The 18,647-nt window shown below is 47.6% G+C and overlaps 1 protein-coding gene across 3 annotated transcripts in view; it reads right to left on the reverse strand.

The window, feature by feature from the left end:
- Positions 1-4,445: 4,445 nt before the first annotated feature.
- Positions 4,446-18,647, reverse strand: part of RLIM (ring finger protein, LIM domain interacting) — a 339,543-nt gene continuing 325,341 nt past the window's right edge. For all 3 annotated transcript variants that reach the window (XM_069612571.1, XM_069612573.1, XM_069612572.1), the window contains one exon: positions 4,446-8,426. In XM_069612571.1, coding sequence (XP_069468672.1) covers positions 6,262-8,426 — 2,165 coding nt within the window. In that variant the 3' untranslated portion in view covers positions 4,446-6,261. The remainder of the gene's footprint in view (positions 8,427-18,647) is intronic.

Here is an 18,647-nt window from a genome sequence, read left to right on the forward strand (position 1 = left end):
ACCACATTCTCCTGGCCTCGTCTTGAGTGAACAGTATGACGGAACCTAAAGCTGAGCAGTAGAAATCAGCAGAAAATGCATCCCACAGACCTGCAGGGGAAATTCCCTCAAGCACACATGTTCCTCCCTGTTGACACTAGAGAAGAGGTCCACATAAGTCCACATCAGAGCAGGAGGTTTACCTACTCAAGGCACCAGAAAACACATTCTGTTCCTGCACAATAGTCAGACCTGCAGTTCTACAGAGCCCAGAACCATAGCTTGATTGCTTCCCTGCACAGAGGCACTGACCACACAGCTTGTTTGTGGAGGTAATGCTTGGCACTATATGCATGGCAAGTGCCCTGATCCCTAGAAGAGAGGGAACAAATGAACCAGTCAGCTGTTCACCCCTAGGAACATTTTCTTGCGGACAGACAACAGGGTTCCTGAGAGAGACTGGTTGCAGGTGCAATATAGTGTATCATATCACCTGTAGACAGACAACCGATAGCCACTGGAGCACAACAGAGCCTCAATCACCATGAAGATATAGAATGCCATGAGACCGAGGCTGGTATCAAACTCTGGGCTCAGACAAATCAAGCTATGTGAAGAATGTTAGTCACTCTGTCCCAAGGAGGTAAAGCCCTCCCTGAGCAGGGACCCAAATTAAATTGAGAAACAGGAATGGAATCACCTGAAATGTCATGAATCTGAGGGAGAAGCCAGAGCTCTGTAGCAGGCAAGAGTTACAGTGCAGGTGTTACGCTCACCTGGTATCCATGGGGACGCCACCCAACCCTGGATGGATGATTTGCACTCTCAAACCCTCTCCGAGTCCCTTGGTAAGGCCTCTGGTTAAAGATGGGTCTGCAATATATGATAGCTTGATTCAATACCAGATTGTCTATGTTTTCCCACCTCCCTTGGCCTCAAGTCCTTCCTCTCCCTTGGGCCTTCTACTCACCTTAATATTGTAAAAGGTGGATTCTCCGTCCTGCTCCTCGTGGCAGAGGCGCGTATATGTGGGACGAGCAGCGACCAAGTTACTTCACTGGTGCAAGCCCCCCTGTGGGAATCCAGGCCTGCTGCGACTCCGTAGGTTTGCTTCTTTACAGTCTTTATTTGCAGTTCTTATGTTCCTCTTAGTTCAATAATAATGTCTTGCTTCTTTCCTTTTAGGTATGGAAAGGCATTTTGGTGTTGTCATGCAGTTTGAAGAGGAGCATGGGCCGGTAGGCGAAAGCGCACTGTGCGTGATGCTGTCCGGTGATTAATGCGCGGCGCTGTTTTGCCTTTTAGATTGCTAACCTGTGTCTTTTCTCTCCTTGCAGGTTGCGATGTTCCTCACCGAGCGCCGTAATGTTCCAGCAATGATACTGACCAGGAGAGGACTACCCAGGTAAGAATTGTGTGGCTTTCTTCATTCAGGAGGAAACGTGAATAAACGCTTACTTATGCTGTCTTTCTTTCTCCTCTTTCCAGGTTATGGTATTCCAGGATGCATGCGGTGCCGGATGATGGAGTTCGTACCTTCAGGTGAGTGGAACTGAAGTCAGCGATGGATTGAAGACAGGATACTGTTCCAGGTAAGTTTCATAGTGTTCTCTCTCTCTGCAGGTCCTTGGTTTCAGGTAAGCTGGCATCAAAGAACTGACACGGTGAGCATTACGCTGCCCGCAGCAGAATAAGGCAAAGCATGTTCTGCTGTTTGGGAGAGGTTTAAATAGTCCCAGGCCTGCCACACCCAAAGTAGTCCAGGTAAAGTAGTCCCAGGCCTGCCACACCCAAAAGGCTAGATTTCACACGTCAGTTCCTTGTAACTGAGCTATGGGTGTGCCTCCATGTTGGCTGAACCGCACCTCCCCAAGTTAAATTGCCCCAAGTAAATAGTCCCATTCTAATGGTCTTCATGATGGTTATGAGCCTGGCGCCAAAGGAGGAGGTTTTATGGCCTTGACCTGGCCCGAACTGGAAGGCTGACTTGCCAGTGAGGGCCAGGGGCAAGGGTCATGACAGCAGGTGGGCCAACACCATATGTTTAGTGATGGCTCAAATGAGTAGGTATGGGAAGAAGGGACCCTTCTCCCTCATGATGTGTGCAACCACCACAGCCAACCGCTTGATGAACCTCAAAAGGATTGACCAAAGGGCAGGTCGGATGGCAATGTGGAAGATATCCTCGAGGTCCAGTGACACCAGCCAGTTCTGAGACTGGAGGGGCTGGACGAACCAGGCCATGTGATCATTTTGAACTGGTCCTTGTACATTTACAATGTCAGAAGCCTCACTTTAAGGGATGCCGGCCCCAGACCATCCCTGGCATCAGAAAGTAAAAGCCCATTCCAATCTTTGCCAAAAGGAACCAGCTTTATGGTGCTCCTAGAAAGAAACATACTCCTGTGGGAGTGTCCGCAGAGGAGGAACAAAGGACAGTGCAGAGGGTATTAAAATAATGAGGCAAGATCCTTGCAAGACAATGGTCTGATATACTTCTTCCTGAAGCAGTCCCTATAGTGAAAAGCCAACTTGTGTTTAAGCAAGATTTTTTTTTCTTTTTAGAGTAAGGAACAGATCATGGGATGCAAATGGTTCCCATACATACTATCCCGATGTCATAATATCAAAGATTAGAGCAAACCTGAAGCTGGATGGCGATGCCGGGTGATTGAAAAGGTTTCCAAATACAGCTGGCACTGCAAGTTCTATATCAAAGATGAGGAATCTGCAGGAGGCAGGCATCCATTAGAAAGGGTGAATGTTTAGGTATGGCTGAGTCACTGCTGTTACAGCAGCCTCTGTAGAGAAAAGTCCTTAAGGGCAGGAAGCATGCCCATAGGAGTAATTAGGCATGAGGCGCATGTAGGCCAAAGAAATCTATATTTTTAATGTTGCACAATGAGGTCAAGTCCCCATTTATGAAAGGGGACAGAAAGGAGTACAACGAATTGTGGTTAGTTGGCCAATACGGCCTTGATTCATAACCAATACAAAGAATCAATCCGCATTGGTGAAGCAATTCCATCTTTTTCACAATCGCCAAGCAAAGCAGATGCCTGCCAAATATGGCTCTGAAAGAATACTTCGGAATCAGGCTGCACTGTCCAGAAATGCATTTAGTCAGAGGAATCAATTTTATGCACCAAAATAATTGCTTTTCAACGATGGAGTTATTCCAAGAGGGAGGCCACATGTTAGGATAATATCGAGGGGTATATTCCTTTCCTTTCGTCTTCCTGCATAAAACAAGGTTTGAAATTGAGGGGAGCTGGGAGCCATTTAGCTCCTGCCAGTAGCCAAGAAGAACCTGGTTAGGTTGACATCAACAGCTACAACAAGCTACTTTTGACTCAATCTATAAACATCAGGACACATCCATAAGACATTTAAAGCTTAAGGGGCTGTAAATAAATGGGCAAAAACATACATTTTCATCTCACGATGGAGTTAGATTTGGGAACGCAATGTACTAGCTCCTAGTTACCAAGTGGTAGCTACGGGACACTGGTTAATGGACCCAGGAGCTGCTTTTTGCTCTAGCTTAACCAAACTTAATTTCGATCCTGATAAAACATAGCAAAACCTGGATAAATTGACAAGTAAAATAAGACTTCCAAGTTAATTGCTGTGAAAGAAATAGCATTAACGGGTGGGGCTTCACTAAAAAGAACATGCAAAATATGGACTAAACACACATTTCACACACATGGGATGGTCTTCATATATTACAACCATAAAGTGCCCAGTGTAAAACCTGTTCAATCATTTGATCTAAATTAAAAAAAAAATCACAACTGGGCCCATCGTTATTTTCATATATTCTTCAGTTAAAGTAGCCATCTGTAATTCAACAAATATTTGATCAAATCATATTGATTAGGTAAGGCCCAATATAACTGCAGCAGCCCTCATTACAACTCTTTCATTAACATCTCCCTGGAAAACTGCAAGATAGGATACCCAAGACTGGCTTGCTCTTGCATCAGGTTTGTGTGAAATAAAACGTTAGAGGTAAACAAATAGCCATTGAAATCTAAAATGTAAAAAGGATGTACCCTGGAGCATTATTACAAGCAATAAAAAAAGAAAATTGTTTGCCTTCCTGCAGATATAAAGTAACAAATGCAATAAAGTCATGCAAACATTAACAAACCAGAGACCAGTATTTGATGGGACCTTAAGAACATGAAAGGTATAAAGATACAAAAGCGACTTTACATAAGCAACAGTAGAAAGCCCACTCAAATCTGTACATAAATGTTATGCCTCAAACTTGTGAATTTCAAAAAGCACTTTCAATTACACAATATGAAAGTCTACAAGTAGGTGTGTGCTATTGCAGTACCTACAAGAGCAAACAAATTGCCATATAGTTGAATGGTTTATCTACCATCTGACATCATGCAATCATGCAGATTTCTTTCAAATTAACACATTTTAATCCAGTTTCAGAAAATCTTAACTCGGGTTTAATTTCGTTTTATTCCCTTCGAAGTTAGCAGCTTTCGTTCACAAAATTTAAACATGACAAATATGCCCTGCTTGACAAGTAGATTTACAAAGGCATTGATTGCCTTTTTTCTTGCAATGGTTACACATACAGCTATATACACGTGTCTGCATATATATGTATATACACATACGTATATGGTTATCCACACGTATGCGTGTGTATATATGCATACATAGACACAAAGGTTTATGTACATGTATATATACATCTTGGTTCCCTCCCATGAAAAGCATTTGTATACTTTCAGCAAGTTAAGTTTTCTTTAAATTTGTATAATGCATTAGTACAACAGTGCACTGGAAAAGTACTGAGCTTCTACAAAAAGCTTTACATCTTTATAACTATTTTTTTAAAGTCAACAAGCAGACTTATATTTTCACAACAAGATCAATATCCCAATGTAACTAGGATCAACTTTTACAGCTCATAGTATTGACGGGCCTCAACTACCCCTGCAGCAGAAATTCCTGCCTCAGCGGTAGAGACATTCAGTAATGAATTAGTCAATGATGTGAACAGCCAAGTCCTTTGCATTCCATTAGGAACATCTAGGACATGGATGCCCACGTCCTTCGCTGTAAAGCGGTTAAAAACTAAATTAAGGATCAACAAGGTATTTACAAGTCGATGAACACTAAGAGGACTATGATTGTTTCTCTCCAGAAAAATTTCAACAGGTTATTTGGATTTAACTTGCAACATTCTTAAAGCCTTCCTGATTATTTGACAAGGCCAACATGCAAGTCAAGCTAGTAATAGTTTAAAAATGCTTGCGTTTCGAAACAGCTTTTTTGCCTAAGTTCTTCAATTGTTTTCAGCACAAGCTCCTACCACTCTTCTTTGTGCAGTCAACGGAGAAGATGGCGGGGTGATCCAATACTGTTCCATTTCTGAAGCTAACAAATGAATATGCTCATTGGATTTAAGAGCAACAATATTTTATTAAAGATTAGGTCTCCACGTTTGCATGCCAGTCTAAAGCGTGTCAGGAAATTAAGTTCAAGAGTACTTTCATTTAAAATTCTTTCCTGGGATTTTCACTTTATACAGCTGGGAGATGAAGTGCTGACGGCAGATTTGGACGAGGGTTCAGAACGCAAGATTTACAAAAACACAGCTAAAGAAAACGCAACAGCTTCTCATGTCAGACATCACATTATTGGCCATCACAATGGGATTAACAGATAGGTGCGCATAGTACCTTCATACTGTGTACAATTTTATTTAGTATCAACAAAAACTTAAACTGAAGCTCGGTCCTCAAAATTGACCCATTCCCAAATCTCCAACAGATGCTCTTTGGCACAGTTCCGATTTCAATGGAAGCACGGCATTGAGATGCTTAAAGCAGCCTGCAGCCCGCCACTGAACATCTGCAGGACAGGAAATGGATTTACAAGGTCTTAAACATTGGCATAGGTGCTAGTACTACTAAAAAAAAAAATGGTAAGAAGCATATAATGCTATACACAACTGACTGTTCAATTAACAGAAAATGCTGCTTTAAAAAACAGAAGTGAAACTAATATTTGAAATATATTGGGCAGAAAAGCCTCTATTGCAATATACAATATAGCCTGTGAAATTTTACATTCTGGACTGCAATTAAAAGATTATAGTGGGGGTGGGAGTGATTTGAAGGGCAATATTTCTTTGTGAAAAAACCTATGCTTTATAAATACCACCCAAAAAGTGGCCATAAAGAAGGGATCTTTGTTGTTGCCCATCACACATAGTGCAGGTTAGTCAGCCAAAAGTTTAATCATTTAGACAACACTTTCTCTGTTGCCCACTGCCAAAACAGCTCGACGACAAATTGGACAAGTGGAATTTTCAGATAACCAGCGATCAATGCAATGGACATGGTACTCATGTGAACAAGGCAGTTTCCGCAGCTTGTTGCCTTCAGCATATTCTGTAATGCAAACACTGCAGGTCTTCAGAGCATCATTTTCACCAAAATTTCTAGTGGACAGGTTATCGATTTGCTCTTTGGTGAGTCCTCTTGGTTGATCATCATCATCCTCATTCAGGAGGAAAAATTGTGCAAGGCTAAGGAATGGCAAAGAGCCACTTTCTTCAAAGGTGACCAAGCCTCTATTACGACCCTCCCTCCTAGCACCAGCTGTTGCGCCACCTTCAGTACCAATTTCAGCAGCACCATCATTACTGCCCTCCACACCACCTTCATTACTGCCGTCAATAGCACCTTCACTCCCGCCTTCATATACTTCTCCAGGACTGGCTTCTGTGCTTTCACCACTTGAACTACTACTACTGCTACTACTGACATTTTGTGACTCTGCAGGTTCTGCAGACTGGTTTGGGACAGGGACAGGTACACTTGGATCAGCATCACTATCATTGTACATAAAGTAGCTTAGCTCTCCAAAACCAGTCATTATTTGCCTCAGCATTGTCTGAATTGCAACAGAGGTGGTCTCACTCAAGCCAGTGTTTAAGATTCTGCGAATAGGAATTCTGATTGTGCTCACATACGTCCGTACACCTGCGCGCTCAGAGCGAGAAAAAGTGCGTCGGAAACCACCACGCTCACTTTCATAAGTGACTGTGTTGTTGGGGGTCTGGGACCTGGACCGTGTCCTATTAGCTATACTGTCTCTTTGGCGATATTCCCCTGGACGCACCCTTCTCACTTGAAGGTCAAGAACAATAGTGGGAGGCCTTTGTCCAGGTGCAACTGGCTCACTGGTGCCAGTAGTTTCAGATGTGGCTGCTGGAGGAGAATTTCTGGTTTCTGGTGTGGAAAACGGTACAGCAGTTGGACTTGGTGCCTCTGTGCCAGCTGTGTGCTGCCTTAATGTCACATGTTGTCTAGTTCTAGAGCTCCCATCTGCTTCATTTACAGGCCAATGATTCAAAGGCTGAGACCAGGTCACATGCCGTCTGGTTCTAGAACTTCCCTCTGGTTCATTGGCTAAAAAAGGATCTGAAGTTGGAGATGCCCTGGGAGGGGTCTCATTCACTGGATTAAGAGGTGACCGACTTCTATCAGTCCTTGCCCTTGTTCTCCGTTGGTCAGGACTCCTGCTTCTTCCTCTCCTTTGACCTCTGGAAGGTGAGGTTTCCTCTGCAACAGACTCTTCAGAAGGACCACTTTCCAACCCACTCCGCTCCAAACTAGTTGCCAAACAAACATTTTCAAGTTCCTGACTGCCAATTACTGGAGTGGCACTTTCCATAGAGTCAGCTTGTGGATTGTCCCTTTCCGGACTTCCAGCTTCAGAAATAGTGGCTTCCAAGCACTCTGCATCCATGCTGGCGCTTTCCATATTGGCAGCTTCCAAGCTAGCAGCTTCCAAGCTAGCAGCTTCCAACCTGGCTCTTTCTAGATTGGCTGCTTCCAGGCCAATTCTTTCTAGACTGGCAGCTTCAAAACTGGCTCTATCCAAACTCGCTGCTTCAATGCTAGAACTTATTTCCAGGTTGCCAGCTTCTGAGATGGCACTTTCCAGGTTGGCTCTTCCGAGAAGAGAAGCTTCCAAGCTAACACCTTCATCACAGGCTCCATCTTCAACTGCCCCCTCTGTGCTAGTCTCTTCATGTGTAGCTTCTTCTGTCATGACAACCTCTGCATCACCCATGTCAGTGCTAGGCTGCGTATCGGGTGTAGAGTCAGAATGAGGAGTCACATTGTCACTTTGACTGGCATTTTCCATCACCTCATCTGTACTGGAGGCATCAGCAGACGGCTCTGTTCCACTTTCTGGGTTTTGATTCCCATTATTTCGGTTAACATTGATTTCCAAACTGAATCTGAAATCGCCACTATTTGGGTTTGTCCGGCTTACAGCTCTCCAAGACTGGTTACCTCGCTGTCCACTTCGGGTAGTGTTTCCAGTCTGCCTCACAGAATTCAACCAGTCTATAATTGAATCACCATTCGATGCATCCTCTGCAGATTCTGAACCTGTCAAAAGAGAAGGCCAGACCAAAAGTTAGAATTCTCCAATGCTTTACATTGCATGATCACAATTTTTATAGATGTTACTTAAAAGGCTAATATATAAAATGCACAGGAAAAGTAAAAAATAAATCTCATTCAAGGACAGAATAGAGACAAAATGTCCTAATGCAAGAAAATAACTGGGAAAAAGAATTTTTGAAAGGAACAAACTATCAGCCATGGAAAGGTAGCCACTGTTCAGCTACATTTATAAGGAAAAAGTTAATTACAAAAGAATTAAAAAACCCAATGACATCTCACATCCAACCTATTGCTTTTAGCATTTACTATCAAACGCGGCAAATTATGGGGTCTGTGAACCCTACCTCCGTTGAGCGCAATGCTTACTTAGCTGAAAGACTGCAAGTTTGTGTGCGCCTGCATGAAAGGGCCCAGTCAATATCGTCAGTCTCGGAGCAAGTAATGGATCGCCACGTGGTCTGCACCTTACCTGAAATACCCCTCCCCCAAGCAAAGTTTAATGCATACTGTTAGGGAGTGCGACAATATACCAGAACATCTTTGATGAAACGTGTAATCAATGAGAAAGTAGCAACCCCTCCAAGGAGAGCTACCCGATTTTTTTTTCTTTTTTTAAAAAGGCAAATTAGCAACACTTTCCAGAAGTCAGTACTGTATATACTTGTAGCAGGAATACCTGTACCAATACATCTCAGTTGTGCTATATGTTTAGGCACATTATGCCAAATTTCAGCTAATCTACTATACCCTTTTCATGGGTCAATGACAACTATTCACAGCAGGGCTAATGCATTATGCCTACAGTTCTAAGCAGGACTGCTATATTTCGTGCCAGTACCTGCATTTCAAATGTGTCCTCCCCCGGATTCCTAGTCTTTGATATACTCAGATATACTGCTTTAATAAGCATGTCAGAGTACATCAAAGATGAGGAAGGCATGGGAGGAACATCCATTCGAAAGAACAAAAGATGTAATTTGTTCTCAGAGCTGCTATATTGGTGCGTTGCCAACATGTGTTCATTTAAAAGCTGAAGAGCAGCGTCTTCTCTCCATCCTCTACACTGGCTGTGACATAAATTGGTCAGTCTGAGAAGATTCAACCGTGTCCTAACGACATCTCTTCCTTGTCTGACAAAAACCTTCCAATTTCAAAGGCAACATCCTCACTACAAATCGCTTGATTTATGTGCAGGATGTCAGTTAAAACTGGCATAGAGCTTGGGACAAGCCTTTCACGGCAGGTGAGCCTTCAATGAGACTGCTAGTGCCGCCCGCCAAGCCCCCTTTGGGCCTTTCAGAGATCAATGTTTAACTGTTTGGTTGAAATCCTGTTCTGGTCAACCACCAAATACTCTGCCAGCATCTCAAAGCCGCAGCCCACTTCTCCGACTCTGCCAATGCCTGGATCCACTCATTCCTGAGCAATAGATCCATGAGGGTCTTCTCACCGCTGGCATCAGCGGATCCCTCTCCTATTCACTGTGACGTTCCCCAAGGCTCGTGTGTATCCCCTATGTTGTATAACGTATTCACCAAGCCCCTCTTCGATGTGCTTGACTATCTGGGTGTCTCCTACACTAACTACGCGGACGACATCCAGATACTCATCCCTATCACAGGAGACTACACAGCTGACACCAAAGCCCTTCATGTTTACTCGGTCATCCAGGCCTGGATAGCACAGCACGAACTTTGCCTTAACGATGATAAGACTGAGCTCTTACTTTTAGGATCAAATCATCGGCTCAACAAACTAGACCAAACCTACAAGTCCTTCATTATTGACGGCAATGACATTAAAGTCTCCAAAGACACTAAGACGCTAGTGGTCTATCTTGATTCCTCGCTTTCTCTGAACAGACAAATAAATGCAGTTAAGTTTGCAGGTATAGGCCGAAGCCGACCTATACCTGCAAACGTATCACTGCCTGTAGACCCTTCCTAATTCCACCAACTGTATCACACTCGCCAGAACTCTTGTTATGGCCAAAATCGACTACTGTAGTGCTCTCTACCTAGGGACCAGTCAGTCTAACCTTAATAAATTGCAAACTGTACAAAATAATGCCTTAAGGGCAGCCTTAAACATCCCGAGACGCTCTCATATCTCCTCCGTCAGATCGGACTTACGCTGGCTCCCGGTAAGACAGAATTGCCCTGAAAACCCTAGCTTTGACTCACAAATGTCTGAGCAACAACGCCCCACCTTACCTGTCCGCTCGCTTCTCATGCCACACCTCCACTCGACCTACCAGAGCAGCCCAAACTCACAGCCTCATCGTGCCTAGATGCAAACTCCAAAAAGCTGGTGGGGTGAGCTTCCCCGTCTTGGCCTCCAAACTCTGGAACACCTTGCCCACACCTATCAGAATTGAACCATCATTCCACTCCTTCAAGAACAATGCTAAAACATGGCTTCTCTCCCAAGACTCATGAGACCTTGACACAGTCCAGACTCCATGTGTGGTACAGGACTGAATATACATTTTCTCTGCTGTGTCCCTGTATTATACGCTGTTAATGGTACCCTTCGGTACATGTATATATGCTGTATAATTTTGTAACTTCTGTAACTACTGCTTTTTGTAACATGTTTAAGAGTATGCGCCCGGTTGCCCCTGGGCCTGTTTTTTTGCGCTTTATAAATCAAATGAAAAAAAAAAAATCAAAAAGCTCAGTGAGAGGAGTCTGCAAAAAAGAAATGTATTTAAAATGCAGAGCACTGAGCAGGTTGGAACTGTAGCAGTATGACTTCGCTTTCCACTTAACAGATCTGAACTATTGAACATTAGCAGAACACATCAGGGCTGCCAAGCATCTGCTAAAACAAATGTGCAGCCTAAACTCTCAAAAGCAGATTTGCCTATATCTAAAAAAGCCTCTCAAAGTTGAAGTAGAACTAGATTTGTAAATCCAAATGTATTTTCAGCTTTTTAAACTTTAAATATTGCGTTGGCAAAATCCAAATGAAATAAGAAGAACCACCCAAGGGAAAATGGGCGGATAGGATTTCTTTTCGGGGGGATGGAGAGGCACAGGACAGACTCCCTGTTGCCTCACCACATTAAAGAAAATGTAATGAAAAAATTCTAAGTTACTCACCGTAGTGACTAACGTACTCCTAGTCCATTTTCTCCATACTGTATGGGCGTCCCTTCTAAGGAGACAACCTTTTTCACCAAAAAAAACCTTCCCCTTTAAATTTAGAGGCCCAGCCCAGGGAGCATGCGCTGCCCTGACTCCGCCCTCCAGAGCCACACCTCAGTCCCCACTGACGCGTCGACAATAGATTTAACATTGCCTAATGACACCAGTATTAGGGAGAAGTTGGTGGGACGTATGGAGGAAAGGGGACTATGGACTAAGAGTATGTTAGTCACTACAGTGAGTAATTTATAATTACTCTTACATCCCGTCCCCTTTCCGCCATACTGTATGGGTGATTAGAATGGATTGTAGCCCCAGGGTGGAGAGGAGACCGTCCTTAAGCAAATAGTTTCCTGAGAACCGCCAGTCCGAAAGACGCATCCATTCAGGAGCCGGCATCCAAACAGTAATGCTTGCAAAAAGCCAAGGGAGAGGCCCAAGTGGCCGCCCTGCTTATGACTTGCAAAGGTACATGGTGCTGGAATGCGATGGTTGTGGCCGATGCCTTGGCCCTGACTGCGTGGGCATGCATGTTGGCCGGGAGCAGCTTGTGCTGGTCCTCATACGCTTCTTTGATAGCAGAGACCATCCAGCGGGATAGGGAGGCTCGATAGCCTGGCCTCGAGCCGCCGAAAGTGACAAACAGGCCGTCTGACTTGCGGAAGCCGTTGGTTCTGTCCAAGTAGAATTTCAGGGCACGCCTGACATCCAGGCATTGTAGCACACTGTGCTCCTAGGGATCGGGAAAGAACGCCGGAAGGACTATTTCCTTGTTAAAGTGAAATGCAGGTGGAACCTTGGGCAGAAAAGCTGGGTGCGTCCGCATGACTACCTTGTCCCTGTGAAAGGTGGTATATGGTTCTGAGGCGACCTGCACCTGAATCTCGCTGACTATGCGAGCCGAGGTAAGGCCGACTAGTAAAGCCGTCTTGATGGTGACCAGCCTAATGTCCACAGACGCCATTGGCTCGAATGGTTTGTGCACCAGGGCACCCAAAATTATATTCAGGTCCCCCAATGGGTGCGGTCTCTTGACAGGCGGGTAAAGCTCGTGAGACCAGTCAGGGGTTTGACGATAGGGTTGGAGGAGGAAAAAATGCCTTCCTTCGAGTAAGCCCCAATGGCTGCAAGGTATGTATGGCAGGTGTCGACCTGTAAGCCCGAAGGAGCGAGGTGCACCGAAAAAAAAAGCACATCGTCCAGGTTGCAGGCCAGAGGGTCAATTCCCTTGGAGTCTGCCCAGAGGCAGACCCTGGTCCATTTGCTCTTGTACTGGGCCGTGGTGGCTTTGCTCCTGGCGCCCTGTATGATCTCCAGATTGGTCTGTGAGAGACTAAGGTGCCGAAGCGTTACCTGCTCAGGTAACGCGATGTGAGGGCTAGTTTCCCTGGCGCGGGGTGGATGATCATGCCCCCCTGCTGCGCCAGAAGATGCGCTGGCCCCATCGGGAGGTGTATCGGGGGCAAATCCGAGAGGCTGAGGAGCTCCGAAAACCATGGTCTGGCCGGCTGCCATGGAGAAATCTGAATGAAGCTGAGCCAGTGCGACTCTTTGATCTTGCAAAGAACCCTGTGGATCAGGGGAGTGGGCGGAAAGGCGTAGGCCTTCATGTCGGTCAACTGGCGGTGAAATCCATCGCCCAGAGAGCCAGGGCCCTGACCCTGCCAGGTTGCGAACTGGGGGTACTTCTTGTGCCAGGTGGCAAAGTGATCCACTGGGGGGGCACAAGGGGTGGGAGACCCCACCCGTTTATGATTTCCTGAATAACAAGGATGTTTAGCTGCCACTCGTAATTGTCCACTCCCAGCCTGCTGAGCCTGTCCGCCTCCAGGTTGATTCCCCCCGAGAGGTACAATACCAAGAGGTAAATTTCGTTTTCCAAGTCCCATTCCCACATGCTGATCGGCAGTCTGCACAGAGGAGGGGGGGGGGGGATCTGGTGCCTCCCCGCTTGTTGGCGTAGTACATGCTGGCCGAGTTGTCTGTCTGGATGAGGACAACCTTTCCCCTGAGAAGTGGTAGGAATGCTCTGAGCGCTAGTCAGATGGTATTAAGCTCCAACCAATTGATGTGGTATTCCTGCTCCTGTCGAGTCCAGGTGCCGTGGACAGAGATCTTCCAGGGTGGCTCCCCAGCACTCGAGCGAGGAGTCTGGTGATGGTGGCCTGCGGAGAAGGCAGCCAGAAGGGCTTGCCCATGCGTAGGTTGCAGTGCCTGGACCACCTTCGCGGAGAACGTTTCTGAAATGAGTCCGAGGAAAGTCAGTCTGCATAGGGAGCAGCTGTGATTTCTTGAGGTTGAGCGAGAGAAGCCCAAGTCGTGCAGTGTGTTCATAAGGGCATGGGAGGAGTGGTGAACCGCCTCCGGAGATATAGCCCTGACGAGCCAGTCGTCGAGGTATGGATAGATGGAGGCCTGCTCTCTGAGGAGGGCCGCTACCGCGTTCATGAGTCTGGTAAAGACCCGGAGGGGCGAGTTGAAGCCAAACAGGAGGACCTCGTATTGGAAATGGTAGCCCATCATCCTGAACCGTAGGAAAGCAGGATGGGGCTGCCAAATCGGGACATGTAGGTACGGGTCCTTCAGATCCAGAGGGCACATCCAATCTCCCTTGCACAATATCTCTGCTGGCGTAACAATCTTGAATTTTTGTAGAGGTAGGGAGTGGTTGAGGGTGGAAAGGTCCAGCACAACTCTCAGGCCCACCTGGTTCTTTCTGAAGGGCAAAAATCCTGGAGTAAAAACCCAAGCCTCTCTGGGAGGCTGGGACTTCCTCCACTGCATATCTCTCTACGAGCGACCGGATCTCCGCCAAAAGAGTTGCTGTCCCCAACCTGTGGGAGGGGAGGAGATGCTGGCCCCCACTGGAGACACGTGGCCCCGGAGGGGCATGTCATGTCTTCTTTCTCTGAGGCTGTTGCAGAGGGGACCGGAAAAAGCCCTTACTCTCCCTCCTTGAGCCCCCCCCTTTTTTGTTGTTTGCGCCGATGTTGAGCCGGTGAACTGTCAGGCTGCCTTGACCTCCGCTCTTGGAAGCCGCAGAACTCTTTGTATGAACATCCCTTGTCAGAGCGCTGCTGTGACTGGGTGTACGTGGTCTGTCAAAATGGATAGACTTAGCCATTTGTTAGCTGTTTTTCTTTTGGTCCAGCTCCTCGTCCATTGTCGCGTGGAAGAGGTCACCCCCTTTGTACGGAAGATCCAAGATGCGTTCCTGGATGTCCGGGTTGACTTTCGTAGCACAGAGCCAGGCGGTTCTTTTCATGTCCATGGCAAAGCAGATGGCACGGCCAGAGGTGTCAATGTGGGCTACGGTGGACTCCATGACGACCTGCGCCACCATCGTGGCCTTTGCCAATCCCGCCTTGAATCGCAATTTTCTGCATGCTGGGAGCTCTGGGAGGAAATCCGCAATCCCCCGCTAGAGCCTCTGGTTAACGGCTGCCAGCATGGCATCCGCGTTGGCTTGACGAAGATGCGAGGACGCGTTGGAATACAGCTTCTTCCTGTACGCCTCCAGGATCTTCTCCTTGCCTAGCAGCGCCGCGAAGGAAGAGGCCAAGAACGGCTGAGACTGGAGTATAGTGATGGCGCAGCAATCACTGAAGAGTTGGCTGAGGGTGGGCTGATAGCAAGAGTGTATACCCCCTCCATCTGCCTGTACTTGGCATCCAGGTGCCGACTGACTGGCTAGACAGTGGGGCTTAGCCAGCCCTTTTTGGCCAAGCCGATTATGTCCTTCATCGGGATCCCAGTTCTTGCCGTGGGACATAGCGTGAGGACTACAGCAAGGGCCCCCCTCTGATGGTTTGCTCGACCTCGGGTTGAGGAAGGCCCCCCAAATACTCTGCCAGCCCCGCAAGACATTCCTGGAAGGCCTTGGCTGATGACCGTCTGGGTCTTCATCCTCATGTTTCCACCTGAGGGTCTAGTTGGTCCGGCACCGGTGGAGGGGTGCTGGGTGCCAAATTCTGGGGTGTGGAGAACTGAACTGGAAGCTGAAGCGGAAGCTTGTACGGAACCAGCTTCCCCTTTCGGTTGGGGGTTGGGCGGACTGGAGCGGGCAGTGGAGGCTGAACAGGGGCCAGGGATGCATGTACTGGGCCTGCAGCGCCAGAGCACATCTCTGATGGCGTCCCAGAGGATGACCCATCCGAGGAGATTTTATGAGCCCGAGGAACCGTTCGAAGAACCCGTCCTTGCAGGCCGGAGTGGTGGTAGGCAATATGGACAGGGAAGCGAGCGGCTGCTGGAGCCCTTGCTCGGCATGCCCATATGGGCGCAGCGGGAACCTGCCATGCACGGAGGGTAAGCTGTAGGCCACATACCTGGTTGACAACAGTCCCACCTGGACAAGTACCTCTACCTGCTGCCTTCCTTGGAGCGGCATCGGCCGGATGTCTAAATTTTATGGTGCAGCGCCCATTTTGTCGAGCTGCCCTCCATGAGCCTGCGTCATGTTGCTCGGCTCACTGGGCCCCGCCCAGGACTAGAGTGTGGATCATGGGGCCTACCCTGTTCCTCAGGCCAAGGCCTGGTAGGCGTCGCCCTCGGCTGATCTGCCGGTAGAACTGCATATAAGCGCCCCCTCGGACATGTTGCCGGTGCTATGGCTTGGCCCTGCGGGTAACGACGCAGTGAAAGAACCTTCCGGTCCCTCAGCACTGACACCAGGAGGATCCACCGACCAGTCGGCCGGTAGCAGATTCAACCTCAGTACTTGTGCCGGTACGAGGACCTGGAGGTTGTTACGCTCACCTGGTATCCACAGGGACGCCACCCAGCCGGGTTACTCGCTGGTATGCTTCTCAGCTTTGCCCTGATGTGGTCTGCGAGGAAGGCTCTGCCTGAAAATACAGGATGACTGTGTTCAAGACTGACCGACTGGGGCAAGCATCCTCCCTCCACCCCCGTATGATTTCAGTCCCTCTGGCGCTCTCTGCTCACCTTGTGGTAGAATTAGGTGTGCTCTCCGTCCTGCCTTCTTTGCAGGGGCGCGTTCTTTTTCATGGGCGAGTGCGATCCAGTTACTTCACTGACGCCGGCCCGTTTGATATTGTTCAGGTAGGTCTTATTGCTGTTCTTTAGTTTTGTTGCTATCCTGCATGCCTTTTTGTTTAAAATGTCCCTTTTCTCCCTTAGGTATGCGGAGCTTAAGCGCGGCGAACTGGCTTGGTTGAGCCCCGCTGGTAAATGATGGCGCATTAAGAGCGCTATGATGCGGTAAGTAAGTACAGCGCTGCAAAGTCTTGCCTTTTCTAACCTACGTTTTCGTTCCTTGTAGGTTGCAGTGTTCTTCAGCGCAAGTGGAATGTCCGGAGTGGTGCCAGCCGAGAGACGACCAGCCAGGTAAGCCTTTTGAGCAGTTCGTAATTTGTAAATGTCTCTTCTGCTTTCTTTAATGTTGTCTCCATCTTCCTCTTTCAGGTCGTTCTGTCCGAGAGGCGTGCAGATTCGAGGAAGCTGTTCTCAGTAGCTCCGAGTGTTTAAAGATGAAGACTTCAGGTAAGATGCTGCTGCTAATGATGTTCCTTTTGTCTCCTTGCAAGTTCTGCTTCTCCGAGGTTCGAGGAAATAGCTGTAAACGGTGAGCGTCACGTTGCAAGCTGCAAAGTAACGCGAAGCGTGTTGTCTTGCTCGGGTGTGGTTTAAGTAGCCCCAACCAAATAGTCCAGGTAAAGTAGTCCCTAGGCTAACACACCCAAAACACTAGGAACCAAGCTATATGGATGCCTCCATGTTGGCTGACAATACAATAAAGTAGTTCCCAAGCACATTGTTTTTCATGGTGTATGAGCCTGGCGCCATAGGCGCCAGGACTGGCCATATGAGGGCTTTTGAAGAGGATGCCAGGCTCTAGAGGACCGAGTCCTGTCTCCACCTGGCCAATGGGTTTGCCAGAGGGGGTTTTGGGTGAGGGTCGTGACAGCGGTCCCTCCCACGCACGCAGGTGAGTCCTGGGGAAGGAGTCTCCCTTGCGGGCCAATGGGGGGGAAAAAAAAAAAAAAAGCAGCCCTACCTGGGGCCTGGATCGATGTCCTTTAGGTCCTTTGGAGGCGATCTCTGGAAGAGCTCCCTCCACCCGGCTAGACTGTTCTTCAGAGACCTTAAAGAAAGCACGTTGCACACAGTACAAGCTTGCCAACCATGGTCGGGGCCAAGGCACCTTAGGCACAGGGCTTGGGGTTCTTTTGTCGGGAATAGCCTGTCGCAGGATGGACACCTGCTGGACCCTGAAGAAGTCGACATGCGCCGGGGAGGAGCGTGATGCCTGACGACCGAGTACCTGAATGATAAAAAGACAAAACCAGAAAGACGAGAGAAGTATCAACGCGTGGAATTACATGTCCAAAGCCAAACCCAGGAGCGCTGGTGAATTCAGCCCGTTCCAGTCGACCTGGAAAAGAGGACTGAGGTGTGGCGCCGGAGGACGGAGTCAGGGAAGCGCATGCTCCCTGGGCCGCACCCCAGCGCACCTCTAGATTTCAAGGGGAAGATGTTTTTTCTGGTGAAAAAGATTCAGTCTCCCGTCCCTTGGAAGGGACGCCCATGCAGTATGGGGGAAAGGGGCGAGACGTAAGAGCAAAAAAGGCATCGCCCAGCTAAAGGCCTCGGGTGGCTGGAAACAGTGGATGGTACATTTTATTCTCGCCTACTGTCCCAGCCACCTGCTTTGCTGAACATCCTTCCACGGGTGTGAATAGTTGTGCTAAAACAGAAAGAGAAAGTGCAGGAAGAATACTACAAAGGAGCTCCACAAAGTATAGCAACAAAAGTGAAAGTAAGGAAACCGGAGTGAGGGAAAGAAGCAGAGCAAAAGAAACATTGAGAGGCGGGACAATAAGGAAACTAATCAACAGGTGGAAAAGAAATGGAAAAAATCGCAAGACGGGAGAAAGATACGATAATAGTGGAAGGAAGATAAACAGTAGAAACTGCAACAGAGAAAACAGGAAAGGAGAGCAAGCTAGAGTAATGATAGAGAGGAAGAGGGTAAAGAAGAGCGAGACAGCAGTTACAGCAATGGACTGAGGTGAGAAAACATAATAGGATT

Source organism: Ambystoma mexicanum, chromosome 5p (genome assembly GCF_040938575.1).
Source record: "Ambystoma mexicanum isolate Mex_15411 chromosome 5p, UKY_AmexF1_1, whole genome shotgun sequence".
NCBI classification, from domain to species: Eukaryota; Metazoa; Chordata; class Amphibia; order Caudata; family Ambystomatidae; genus Ambystoma; species Ambystoma mexicanum.